Source organism: Amblyraja radiata, chromosome 6, assembly GCF_010909765.2.
Source record: "Amblyraja radiata isolate CabotCenter1 chromosome 6, sAmbRad1.1.pri, whole genome shotgun sequence".
In the NCBI taxonomy this organism is placed as follows: Eukaryota; Metazoa; Chordata; class Chondrichthyes; order Rajiformes; family Rajidae; genus Amblyraja; species Amblyraja radiata.
Window position 1 is genome coordinate 84,303,019 of NC_045961.1, and position 13,404 is coordinate 84,316,422.

The following is a 13,404-nucleotide window of genomic DNA, read 5'->3' on the forward strand; positions in this document are numbered from 1 at the left end:
GTCAGAACCCCTTCAAGAAGGCGGAAGGATTCTTCAAGAAGGGTCCCAATCAAAAACGTCACCTGTCCACTCGCACTCCAGATGCTGCCTGACCCACCAAGCTCATCCAGCACTGTTTTGCTCAAGATTCCAGCATCCGCAGTTTCTTGTGTTTCCATATTAATGCCAACTGATTTCACATCACTTTTTTTCATGGATCTCACTGATACTAATTTCCAGGTTTAGGATTCAAACTAGTCAATGCCAGGACATTTTATTGGACTTGGTTTTGTTTTACAATATGTTTTAGGAGGCTAGCCTGGGGAGGAGAATCTGGCTGCTTTTGTATTTCCGTGAAACAAACAGATGCGAGTTCGTTGGCCATTTTACACAGAAACATCCAGAACTGCTTTTTAGGTTAGTGCAAGGTCACCACATTCGAATTGCAAAGCTTGGACAGGAGAGGAGTAATGAATGGGATTATTTCACAAATCACAGACAAGACGTTGCAACCAAATTAATCAAAGACATTTTGCAAAATGTGTTAAAGATTTTTGTTTTAAGACAAGACACGGATTATGAAAAGTTACTGTTGTTTTTAAATTCAAATGGAGATCTGAAGTTAATAGTCTCCTTTTTGTTAAGCAATTTAGGAGAATTTAATAACGTATCTGTAGTAGCATTGGCATTTGGGCAGTATGGTTTCTCCAAACGAGAAGCAAGCTTTGTGATAAGCTGCATGGATATGATGCAGTCACGGTGTTCATAGTACCTCACCAATATTGGACCTCAAAAGCAGTCCATGTTGCGTGGCTCAGAGAGTGTATGCCAGGGATTCATTGTCTAGATTCAGAACCTGAAGTGCAGAATTTCCCAAAACCCTCAAGGTAGGCTCAGATCTGCATAAAGGTACGTGGGGCATGGACGTAAACCGATCTCAATGCAGACAAATAACTCCAATTTACAACTGGGGGAAGCACAGGCATCATTCCAGTTTTTGGAACAGAACGGGTGCGGGTGATGTGGAAGAAGTCTTCGAAGAACAGATGATAAGCTGACATAAAAATACTATCCACGGCAAATCAGACCGCCTTTTAATGCAGCAAGGCGTACTGCATCACTTGCGACACCATCATGGATTTACCTCCACATCTCTCTCACTGTCTGTAAACTGGTACTGCTATAAAGGTTATAAAAGACAAAGAACAAAAGCGATAATTACATTTGTTCTGAGCATTCGCGCTAGAGGTAATCACCTAAAACTAAAAAAACACACCAAACTTAACAACCATCAAACTACAATGTTAACTTCTAAAGATTTTTTTTTCTAATGGTGATGTATGTCAATGGATAGTGGAATGCAGAGCCTAGTGTTCCACACTTCTACATGCATCACGATGGACAAAGCAAGGCAGTGAATGGCCTAAACACGTCACCTCTTCCCCCCGACAGTTACGTTTAAGGTTATGACCGCAAAGCAGACAACTTCAAAAACAAGCTAGCAAGGTCACACACCACCACACATGAAGAGCTCACAGCTTACATGGAAAGAGTTGCTGCAAAACTTACCGCTGCCTTCAATAAGAGAGAAGGGTGAAAAGGAAAAGATTAGTGAAAAGATTCAACACAGGTTCTCGGGTGCTACCGAGAAGACATGAGCAACATTTTTCATCTAGGTTACTTATTTGTCCGTACAGAGTTTGTACGTTCTCCCCATGACCGCGTGAGTCATGGGGAGAACGTACAAACTCGCCTCGTCCATAACCTCTAACCTCGCCCATACTTTGACAGCTAGGCACCTGTCAAAGCAAAGCCACTGTTCGGTCTGAATGTCTATTTCAATTTTTAGGCCTATTTTAGATATGGTAATTTTAATTTTTAAAGCTATATGTATTTATTCTGTTTTTATTAACTGCACTGATGGGAACATTGAGAAAAACAATTGTTTTGTTTCATCTGTGTATGTAAGTACTCAGTTAAAATGACATTATAGTAAATACTGATACTGATACTGAGTTTTCCCCGGGTGCTCCGGTTTCCTCCCACACTCCAAAGACGTACCGGTTTGTCAGTTAATTGGCATTGGTAAAAATTGTAAATTGTAAAAAAAGTCCCTATGTGTAGGATAGTGCTAGTGTACGGGGATTGTTGGTCGGCGCGCACTTGGTGGGCTGAAGGGCCTGTTCCCGCACGATATCTCTAAACTATTTATGTGTCATTTAAAAAAAAATTAAATGTTCAAAAATCAGTCAAGAGTTGGTTTTCCTTCAACTCTCTCAGCCTTTTACTTTTCACTGAATATTAATCTCCTGTAGACACAGTGAAAGCATTTGTCCTTTCATCAATCACGTTGTTCCAACCTTGACACCTCTGAGAGATTAAGCTGTAAATACTTAAGGTTCCCAGAGTGCTAAAACCAAGGGAAATCCTTATCTACTGCAGTTTCTTTAAGCAACATTCAGTTCATTGCATCTGTGCGAGCTCTTTCAGAGAACATGAAAATTAGCCCCACCCTGCCATTCTTTTCTTGTGATACCTTTTCTCCCTTTTTGAGCATTTCCTAATCCCTCAGATTGTTCCTGTTGAATCGGTTCCCACTGCACTTTCAGGTAGTGCAGTGGGAACTTTCAGGGGTTCCTGAGCCTGAAAATCTCATCATCACTATGGCTTCTCCTTCAACTCTATCCCATCCCACTCCAACACTTCAGGCTCGATCACGCTGAGCACCGGATCCCCTCAAGGCTGTGTGCTCAGCCCGCTGTTGTTCACATTGCTCACACATGACTGTGCTGCCAGATTCAGGGACAATAAGATCATAAAATTCGCGGATGACTCAACAGTGGTGGGACTCATCAGCGGAGATGACGAATCAATGTACAGGGAGGAAGTAAAACAACTAGTGGACTGGTGCGGCAAAAATAATCTAGAATTAAATGTCGACAAAACGAAGGAGATGGTTGTCGACTTCAGGAGGGCGCAGCCAAAGCATACACCCCTCAACATCAGTGGCACTACAGTGGAGAGTGGAGAGCATAAAGTTCCTCGGTGTGCAAATTACAGACAGCCTCACCTGGTCCAGGAACACCACTGGGACCGTCAAACGGGCCCATCAGCGACTGCACTTCCTGAGGAAACTAAAACAGGCCTCACTCCCCACCAACATCCTCAGGACTTTCTACAGGGGTACGGTGGAGTCTGTACTCACGTACTGCATAAATACGTGGTACTCCACCTGCAACTGCTCGGACAGGAAGGCTCTGCAGAGGGTAGTGAGGGGAGCAGAGAGGATCATTGGCGTCTCCCTACCCTCGGTACAAGAACTGTTCCAGAGCCGCTGTCTGAAAAAAGCTCAGAGAATTGCTAAGGACAAACTGCACCCCCTCCACATACACCTGGATCTCCTGCCATCAGGCAAGAGATATCGAAGCATCAAAGCCCGGACTACAAGACTGCTAAACAGCTACCTACCACAGGCTGTGAGGCTGCTAAACAGTCACTCTGTACTCACAGTTACTTGATTCTGCGGCTGGCATGGACACTTTAATAACTGGCACTGGCCACTCAAATCAGCTGCCCCAGACATTTTATGATTGGTTTATTGTATTTTAACATTGTGTTTTACCTGCTTTTAACTATTTATACTGTTCCATCAGGGACTGGATTGTTTTTAGTATTATGTGTGAAATGTTTTAAGTTTCATGTGCGATGCTCCGGTATTCCCTGGGAAACGTCTTTTCATTTTGCACTGTACAACTGTTGCTTGCAAGATGACAATAAAGGTTGATTGATTGATTGATTGATTGATTCCATTGAGTCAGTGTCCACTGATTACTGCCCATTGAAGGTGGTTTCTCTGATTTTGCTTTATCATCATAGTTGTAAGTTTTATTATATTTTTTTAAACGGTCCAAACAATTTAAGCTTTGAAAAAACAGTCAGCCCATCCCATGCATTTGCTTGCTATAAAAACAGAGCTGTACATTGCAAACATTAACCACGACAGACATTAAGAATACTCACCTGCCCAAAAAAGCCAACTCGAAAGTAGGTGCCAAGAAGCCGCTTTCCCGTGTGTGTGACCTCCGCGATTTTCTTGTATGCCTGATGGAGCGTTTCGTAGAGGTGGGCAAGTTTCTGTTGGGGTGCATAATAGAGAAACGCAATAAACCTCTCTCGCCTACAAAATTACTTCAGCAAACCTTTGATACATTAAACATAAAACATGTCTTTGGATAGTTAGACTGAAGAAAGGTCTCGACTTGAAACATCATCTATCCATAGTCCCCAGAGATGCTGCCCGACCTGCTGAGCTACTCCAACACGATTGTGTTTTCAACATAATCCAGAACCACTCATGCCCAGGTCATTCTCCCTTCTCTCCTCTCCCGTTGGCAGATGATATAAAAGCTTGAAATCACATACACCGATTCAGCGGAGGCTTGTATACCTCTTATCAAATTACTCAACAAATATTCATAAGCAAAGGTACACAAAAATGTTGGAGAAACTCAGCGGGTGCAGCAGCATCTATGGAGCGAAGGAAATAGGCAACGTTTCGGGGCGAAACTCTTCTTCAATCTGAAGAAGGGTTTCAGCCCAAAACGTCACCTATTTCCTTCGCTCCATAGATGCTGCTGCACCCGCTGAGTTTCTCCAGCATTTTTGTGTACCTTCGATTTTCCAGCATCTGCAGTTCCTTCTTAAACACTTCATAAGCAAAGGGATGTATTCATGCCACCGCCCCCCAATCTACCTCATTGCTTCCCTTCCACTTTTCTATATCTGCTATATCATTTTTATTTTCTATATTGGGGGAATATGAATGGTGACTTTGTAACAATCTGAAGAAGGGACCAGACCGAAACATCACCTATCCACGTTCTCTAGAGGTGCTGTCTGGCCCGCTGAGTCACCACAACACTTTGCGACTTTTCTTCTAATATAATTCCATCTTTGTTTGTGCTTGTTCAGACAACAGAAAATACATTGACCGTAACATGTGAACTGTTGTTGAGCAACATCCAGTCTGCGATATTGAAGGTATAAGGTGGGTTTATTTTGTTCCCCGACCCTGCCACCTGTGTGGAGGACCACGTTCACTCACCTCAAACTCCTGCCTTTCCTCATAGACCGGAATAATCAGTTTGTAAACATTGGTAATAAGTTCGTAACGCTCTGCTTTCCAGAGTCCATCTGCACACTGTTCCAAAAGCTCCATCAACACATCCTGCGAAAACACAAGGCAAAGTATACATTTTCAATGTAATCTTCTACCTGCTATAGAAAATCGCCAAAAGTAAAAGAGCAATGTGCAGGAGCTCTCCAATCAGTTCCACTCCCTGATCTATTTGCATTGAATCTGCTTCCACTGTCTTTTTAGTCAATGTTTCCTGACCAAACTACAAGAAATAGGAACAGGAGGAGCCACAGCCCTCGTGCTTGCCCTGTGCCATTCATTACATCATGGCAGATATTTTAACTGAGCACCATTTTCCTGCTTTAACTCCATGTGGCCAGATTTCCATAATATTTAAAATATCTAAAATCTGTCTTCAAATAAAGAAATAACTAAATTTTTTGTAACAAAATGTGTATTTGGCATCTAACCGTTCCCTTAGTTAAAGTCAAGAGGAGGCCATTCAGCCCACTGTACCTACTACACCATTCAATAAGGTCATGGCTCTTCTATCTCAGCACCACCTTCCTGCATTAACCTCAAACTCCTTTTTTTTCTTCCTTAATGTTCAACAGTTGTCATCAAAACACTTGGCCTCTCACCGCAAAATCTGTTATCCACCCTCCTCATTCAGTGACAGGGACTAATCAAAGGAGAAGATGGGACAGTTCTAGGCAAAGAAGAGGTTGTCCACTATCTCTGTGAGGGGGTGAAGCATCACTGGCCTCAAGCCCCCATTACTTTTCCTGTTGCGTTCTTTAGCTACCCTGACCTGAATCACCCAAAAGATTTAAGTGATTCAAACACAACCTAGGATCAGTGCAACTTGAGTCTTTTTTCTTTCAGCTGTTTCAACTAGTTATTAGAGGCGGCACGGTGACGCAGCGGTAGAGTTGCTGCCTCACAGCGCCAGGGACCCGGCTTTGATCCTGACTTTGGGTGCTGTCTGCACGGAGTTAGTATCTTCTCCCCGTGACTGTGTGCGTTTTCTCCGAGATCTTCGGTTTCCCCTCACATTCCAAAGACATGCAGGGTTTGTAGGTCAATTGGCTTGGTATAACACATTTTTTTAATTGTTCCTTGTGTGTGTTGGATAGTGTAAATGTGTGGGGATCGCTGTTTGGTGCGGACTTGTTGGGCCGAAGGGCCTGTTTCCGTGCTGTATCTCTAAACTAAATTATGCTTAACCCAGACTTCAATGTTAATCACAGCCCTTTACATTGAAATTTAAACTAACACCTTTGTGTCTCCAGCCTCAGCAACATTTGGCCAATTAACTGAAAAATAATTACTAAGAGATGAACAGGCGTCCATGAAACTGATGAATTAGAGTAATACAGCATTGAGACCGTCCCTTCAGCCCAGCGGGTCCATGCTAAAAGCCAAGTACCCATCTATGCTCATCCTAATGATCAGCACTTGGTCCATGGCCTCCTATTCCATGCCGACCTACATGCTGCAGGTAGATAGGTCATAAATGTTGTGACAATCTCGGGCTCTACCACCTCGTCAGGCAGTGCACTTCAGATTCCAATCATCCTCAGGAAAAATAAAGTGCTTCATAAATCCTCTAAACCCTATACTTCTTATCCTAAACCCATGCACCCATGTTCTAGACTCTTCTGATAGGAGAAAAGATGTCCTACTATTTCCCCTGCTATGCCCCTCATAATATTATCTCTCTCAGCCTCCTCTGATCCAAGGGAATAAAAAACTAAGCTATCCAGTCTCTCCTCTAAACTGAAACACTAGCAGGTTTGGAGGGATATGGGCCAAATGAAGGCAACTGGGATGGGACTTGTTGGTTGGTGTGGGCAAGTTGGGCCGAAGGGCCTGTTTCTATGCCGTATGACTCGATGGCTCCATTCAGGTGAATCTCCTCTGCACCCTCTCCTTGGGGCAAGTTTTAAAGAAGTCATGTATGAGAGCAGTTGCTGTGACCAGGAATGGGCTGCCTGAAATCGTGTTGAAACATAGAAAATAGGTGCAGGAGTAGGCCATTCGGCCCTTCGAGCCTGCACCGCCATTGAATATGATCATGGCTGATCATCCAACTCAGTATCCTGTACCTGCCTTCTCTCCATACCCCCTGACCCCTTTAGCCACATCTAACTCCCTCTTAAATATAGCCAATGAACTGGCCTCAACTACCTTCTATGGCAGAGAATTCCACAGATTCACCACTCTGTGTAAAAAATGATTTTTTCATCTCGGTCCTAGGACTTCCCCCTTATCCTTAAACTGTGACCCCTTGTTCTGGACTTCCCCAACATCGGGAATAATCTTCATGCATCTAGCCTGTCCAACCCCTTAAGTTTCGTAAGTTTCTATAAGATCCCCCCTCAATCTTCTAAATTCTAGCGAGTACAAGCCGAGTCTATCCAGTCTTTCTTCATATGAAAGTCCTGCCATCCCAGGAATCAGTCTGGTGAACCTTCTCTGTACTCCCTCTATGGCAAGAATGTATTTCCTCAGATTAGGAGACCAAAACTGTACGCAATACTCCAGGTGTGGTCTCACCGAGACCCTGTACAATTGCAGTAGAACCTCCCTGCTCTTGAAAGCAGATTATGCAGTAATTTGTAGAAAGGGGAGAAATGCTTGGAAAGCAAATGTTTCAATGATGTAGGTGGGTGTGAAACTGAGACAAGACTTCCGTTGTGAAGTGTGGTAATTGATTAAGGTAGGAAACACAACAGTTGATTTCTACCCAGCAAGAACCCACACATAAATGAAGTAATGGTCTTCTGCTTTCATTCCAACAGCACTGTGTGGGAGACAACCATTGCCAAGGAGAATGGGGAGAATCGATCTCTCTTCCACTCGACATTGCCATGGGAACTGACTACCTCAGTTTAACATCTAGGCTGAAGGGCAGGTTGTCCCAAGTAAAGAAAATCGGCAAAGCCTCTAGTGTGATAAAAATTTAGCCGCAATATAATCTGAATATAAAAATGAAAACCTGTGCTATAAATATTTTTACCACATAATCAATTGCTTCTGTTATAAAGATAGGGCATGCAATAAAAATAAGGACGATTAGCAATAAAAATGGTCACAGCAAAGAAATTATGAAGAGTGCAGCAAAGATTGCAATGTTTATAGTACTGCTTTGTTTACCGTGGCCCAACTGTAAAAATCTAATTCGCTGAAAGTGAACTATCAAGAAGGGATGAGCACTACACCTCAACCCAAAGCCACTTGGTGCCACAGAAGGTGGCCACATTCAATCAACACAGTCAGATTCATACAGCATGGAGACAGGTCCTTTAACCCAACTTGCCCACGACGACCAAGATGTCCCACCTACACTAGTCCCACCTATGCGTTTGCCCCATGTCTTTCTAAACCTTTCCTATCCACGTATCCCACAGTTTATGCATCTGGAATCGGAAGGACGGACTTAAAATTTTACAACTTTCCTCTCTGTGACTTACTGTATTTTCCCAATTTTTCAAGATTCAATTCAATTAGTCGCCAAAAAGCCCAATAAAATCTCTGAGAAACACTGGCGCATTTTGAGTGGGGCTGGAATTTAAGACGCAACCTCTGGATGGCTTCTAGTTTAAGAGGGTAGAACAGAGGTCAGGCCAATGGCAAAGGCACGGATGAAGGTTTTGAACAGTGGTTGACTTGGAGTGGGAATGAAGTGGCCCGTCAGTCCGGTGCTGTCGGTTTAACCCGGCGGGACAAGCAGAGCTGAGCTGGCATTAGCGCTTCTTATCCACGCTGGCTGTAAGCCTGGGCCACCACTGCTCCGGGCCGGTGTCCCGTCAGCCCAGGGTCACCCCGGACATCTCCGGCCGCCCCCAGACAGGGATGGGACACTCGGGAGGGGACGGGAGCGGTTCAGTAGCAATTCAACAATGCTTGCAGCGCTGGAGACCCAGGTTCAATCCTGACTACGGATGAATCGCAGGTCTGTATACATGCAGCAGCACAGATGCCGAGAATGTTTATAGTGAGTGACCTTTGACAGGTCCCATGATTCCTTGCGTGTTTCGGAATACCGAACTCGCTTATTCCACAGATTCACCACCCTCTGACTAAAGAAATTCCTCCCCATCTCCTTCCTACAAGAACATCCTTTAATTCTGAGGCTATGACCTCTAGACCTAGACTTTCCCACTAGTGGAAACATCCTCTCCACCTCCACTCTATCCAAGCCTTTCACTATTCTGTACGTTTCAATGATGCCCCCCTCTCATTCTTATAAACTCCAGCGAGTACAGGTCCAGTGCCGCCAAACGCCCATTAATCTACTCATTGCTACTCAGTTGACGGACTTTCAGAACAATAAAATGAAACTTCTACAGCTGACTCAGGAGAGATCAATGGCCAGATCACACTGAGAGTGGCAATTATCAGTAACTCAAATCAACCCTGCAAGCAATTGGTTTAATTAGGTTGACTATGATATTGTCGATGATTAACATTTGCTGCAATTTCTTGGCGATAAAAGGTTAATAGTCCATTAAAGGCAACGTGTGTTTTTGAAACAGCTGATAATAGAATTTGCAACATCAGTGTAATCTTATCTGCCCCAAAGTTTGCTTACAATGTGGATTCTGTAGTCACTGATAACATGTCAGGCTGCAAAAAAATTGTACCTCCCACGTCTGCCACTTCAGTCCCCAGAATATTTCCATGCCAGCACTGTTGGAAATGCCAACTTTCAGATGTGAAACTCAAAAGATCCCAGAGTTCTAGGTCAAAAAGCTAGTTTCTCCTTCATTCAAAGGATGGTGGGTGTATGGAACGCACTGCCAGACGAGGTAGTTGGCGCAGGGACTATAAAAACGTTTAAGAAACAATTAGACAGGTACATGGATAGGACAGGTTTAGAGGGATATGGGCCAAACGCTGGCAGGTGGCACTGGTGTAGGTGGGACATGTTGGTCGGTGTGGGCAAGTTGGACCACGCTGTATGGCTCTATGACTCAATATCACCAGCATAAGCTCATTATCATGTTGACACTTTAATTCACTCTCACTCTGATCTCTGGTTTGTGGCCTTCAGTTTAGAGATACAGCACGGAAAGAGGCCTTTCGGCCCACCGAGTCCGCACCGACTAGTGATACCCGCACATTAACACTATCCTACACACACCAGGGACACTTTACACTAATGCCAAGCCAATTAACCTACAAACCAATACGTCTTTGGAGTGTGTCTTTGGAGAGGCAGCAACACTACCACCGTGACGCCCAACTCTAAAAAGATCCTTCTTTGACCATAAAACACTTCAGGACACAGAGGTTGTGAAGAACACAAGAGTAATATAAAAGTCTTCTTATGGAGCTATAAACTTGGAAGATTAATTTATTTTGAGGGAGACTGAAGCGAGAAGATATATTCAGAAAAACATCAATTCAGTTGCCACACTTTATTGTAGTGTTATGCACCCCATAAAAAGAAAGTCACATCCAACCATGATCCAAATTATATGGTGCCATCAAAATAGACAGCCCATAGAACAATCAATGTTCCAACGCACATAGACAGTACCAATCAGATCTGTGCCTTGGCAGAACAGAAACACTGAAGGAAGAGGTGTGATTTGGAAGGAAGTATTACAATGGCAGGTTGTGGGAATGCTCAGATCAACTCACCTCATTGTAGTGGACATCTTGCATTCCTCCATCCTCCATCATTGCTGCTTCCTCATCAATGTTGGGTGTGATCACCTTAAACGCCGAGCAGCCTTGTTTAAATATACCTGGAGAAAGAGAGCAACATTAACATGAGGGTTCATCAACCCATTGGTCTGTCCACGTGCTATATTGAACAACAATTCATCTGTGGAGTGCTATGAATGTAAGAGCACGTCTGGGGAGCGTGGCCAAACTTGGAACTTGGCTTAATTTTGAAGAGCTTTCCGGGTCACCAAGAACAGAGGTGGCACAATAGTTAGGGTCAGGACATGTGTTTAGGTTAGATTAGTTCCGTTTATTATTGTCATGTGCACCATGGTACAGTGAAAAGCTTTTGTTTGCATGCTATCCAGTCAAAGAAAAGACTATAAATGATTACATTCAAGATGTCCACAGTGCACAGATAAAGGGCACAAAATTTAGTGCAAGTTGTAGTCCAATAAAATCAGATTAAATCTGTAGGAAGGAATTGCAGATGCTGGTTTAGGCCGAAGATAGACACAAAATGCTGGAGTAATTCAGCTGGACAGTCAGCATTCTCTGGAGAGACGGAATGGATGATGTTTCGGGCCGGGACCCTCCTTCAGACAAGTCAGATTAAAGATAGCTCAAAGGTCTCCAAACTGAAGGAGGGTTCCGACCCGAAGCGTCACCTATTCCTTTTCTCCAGCGATGCTGCCTGACTTGCTGAGTTACTCCAGCATTTTGCGTCTGTGCCCAATGAGGTAGATGGGAGTTCAGGACCACGCTCTAACCTGATTAGAGCTGGGAAGAAACTATCCCAGAATCTGGAGCTATGTGTTTTCAAACTTCTGCACTTCTTGCCTGATGGGAATGGGTAGAACCAGGTGCACAGCAAAGTGTTGGGACCTGGAAATGTAATTATTCTGCACAAGCTGCCATCTGATCTCCCAGATATTCTCAGAGGTGAGACTCATGGCTAAAGCTTTTCCAATTCCCACTTAAAGGTGCTCCTTAAACTTCCCCAAAAAACTAGTGTTTGGTCCAATTTGTTCCCACTGACCGAGATGTCTACAAATATACGTTCATTCAGCTTCCATTCAAACCCATCTCTCCTCTTTACCTCAAACATTGTCTGTCCATTTCCCTCCACAGATCCTGCCATGCCCACTGAGAAATGTCACTTAATCTCATATCCACATCCTTTGAAGGCAAAAGCAGATAATACAAATTTTCTTTGGATTATTCAAGGTGTTCAAAGGCTATATTTTTTCCACTTTTATTCCAGGCTAGGATTTTTATTCCTTGGAGCACTGAGGGGCGATTCATAGAAGAGCATACATTATGAGGGGAAATAGATAAGGTGAATACACAGTGTCTTTTACCAATGGTAGGGGAATCAAGAACCAGACAACATGCTAATGGAATGTTGGCCTTCATAACAAGAGGATTTCAGTATAGGAGTAGAGAGGTTCTTCTGCAGTTGTATAGGGCTCTGGTGAGACCCCATCTGGAGTATTGTGTACAGTTTTGGTCTCCTAATTTGAGGAAGGACATCCTTGTGATTGAGGCAGTGCAGCGTAGGTTCACGAGATTGATCCCTGGGATGGCTGGACTGTCATATGAGGAAAGATTGAAAAGACTAGTCTTATATTCACTGGAGTTTAGAAGGATGAGGGAGGATCTTATAGAAACATTTCAAATTATAAAAGGACTGGACAAGCTGGATGCAGGAAAAATGTTCCCAATGTTGAGCGAGTCCAGAACCAGGGGCCACAGTCTTAGAATAAAGGGGAGGCCATTTAAGACTGAGGTGAGAAAAAACTTTTTCACCCAGAGAGTTGTGAATTTGTGGAATTTCCTGCCACAGAGGGCAGTGGAGGCCAAATCACTGGATGGATTTAAGAGAGAGTTAGATAGAGCTCTAGGGGCTAGTGGAGTCAAGGGATATGGGGAGAAGGCAGGCACGGGTTATTGATTGGGGACGATCAGCCATGATCACAATAAATGGCAGTGCTGGCTCGAAGGGCCGAATGGCCTCCTCCTGCACCTATTTTCTATGTTTCTATGTAACATAGGTTTACGGTGAGAGGGGAAAGATTCAATAGGATCTTGAAGCAAAATGTCTTCACTCAGAGGGTGGTGGGCATATGGATGGAGCTTCCACAGGCAGTAGTTGAGGCAGATGCAATAACAACATTTAAAATACATTTGTGTAGGTACATGGATAGGAATGGTTTAGAGGTTTACAGGCCAAACACAGATAAATGGGACTAGCTTAAATGGGGCAGTTTAGTTGGCATGGATGAGTTGGGTTGAAGAGCCTGTATGACTCTAAATTGGACAAAAGTCACCGAGAAAAATAAATAATAATTTACACTTGTCATGGCAAGAGGAAATCAGATGAAATGTACTCATGACCTCTAGTGGTAACTTGTGTTTCTTTGGCGTTACATTGAAAAGCTATACATTATTGTTTGGTGGCTGGAAGATAATCCCCCCCCCAAAAAAATCACAATGATGTTTTCAATACAAGGAAGCGTGTGCACATTGCACATCTCAGTGAGATCCAGAGCACAACCATTGTGGACAATATTTGCATCTTTAGTGTTACTGCAATTCCCTTGAATGTT

At 43.6% G+C, this 13,404-nt stretch overlaps 1 protein-coding gene across 13 annotated transcripts in view; it reads right to left on the reverse strand.

Annotated features, from left to right (window-relative positions):
- Positions 1–13,404, reverse strand: part of dock9 (dedicator of cytokinesis 9) — a 317,738-nt gene that overhangs the window by 22,444 nt on the left and 281,890 nt on the right. For 8 of the 13 annotated variants that reach the window (XM_033023077.1, XM_033023073.1, XM_033023078.1 and 5 more), the window contains 5 exons: positions 10,769–10,875; positions 5,084–5,206; positions 4,000–4,113; positions 1,549–1,554; positions 1,124–1,159 (listed from right to left, as the gene is read on the reverse strand). In XM_033023077.1, the coding sequence (XP_032878968.1) occupies positions 1,124–1,159; positions 1,549–1,554; positions 4,000–4,113; positions 5,084–5,206; positions 10,769–10,875 (386 nt within the window). The remainder of the gene's footprint in view (positions 1–1,123; positions 1,160–1,548; positions 1,555–3,999; positions 4,114–5,083; positions 5,207–10,768; positions 10,876–13,404) is intronic. The other 5 variants (XM_033023076.1, XM_033023074.1, XM_033023072.1 and 2 more) reach the window with 2 other exon arrangements.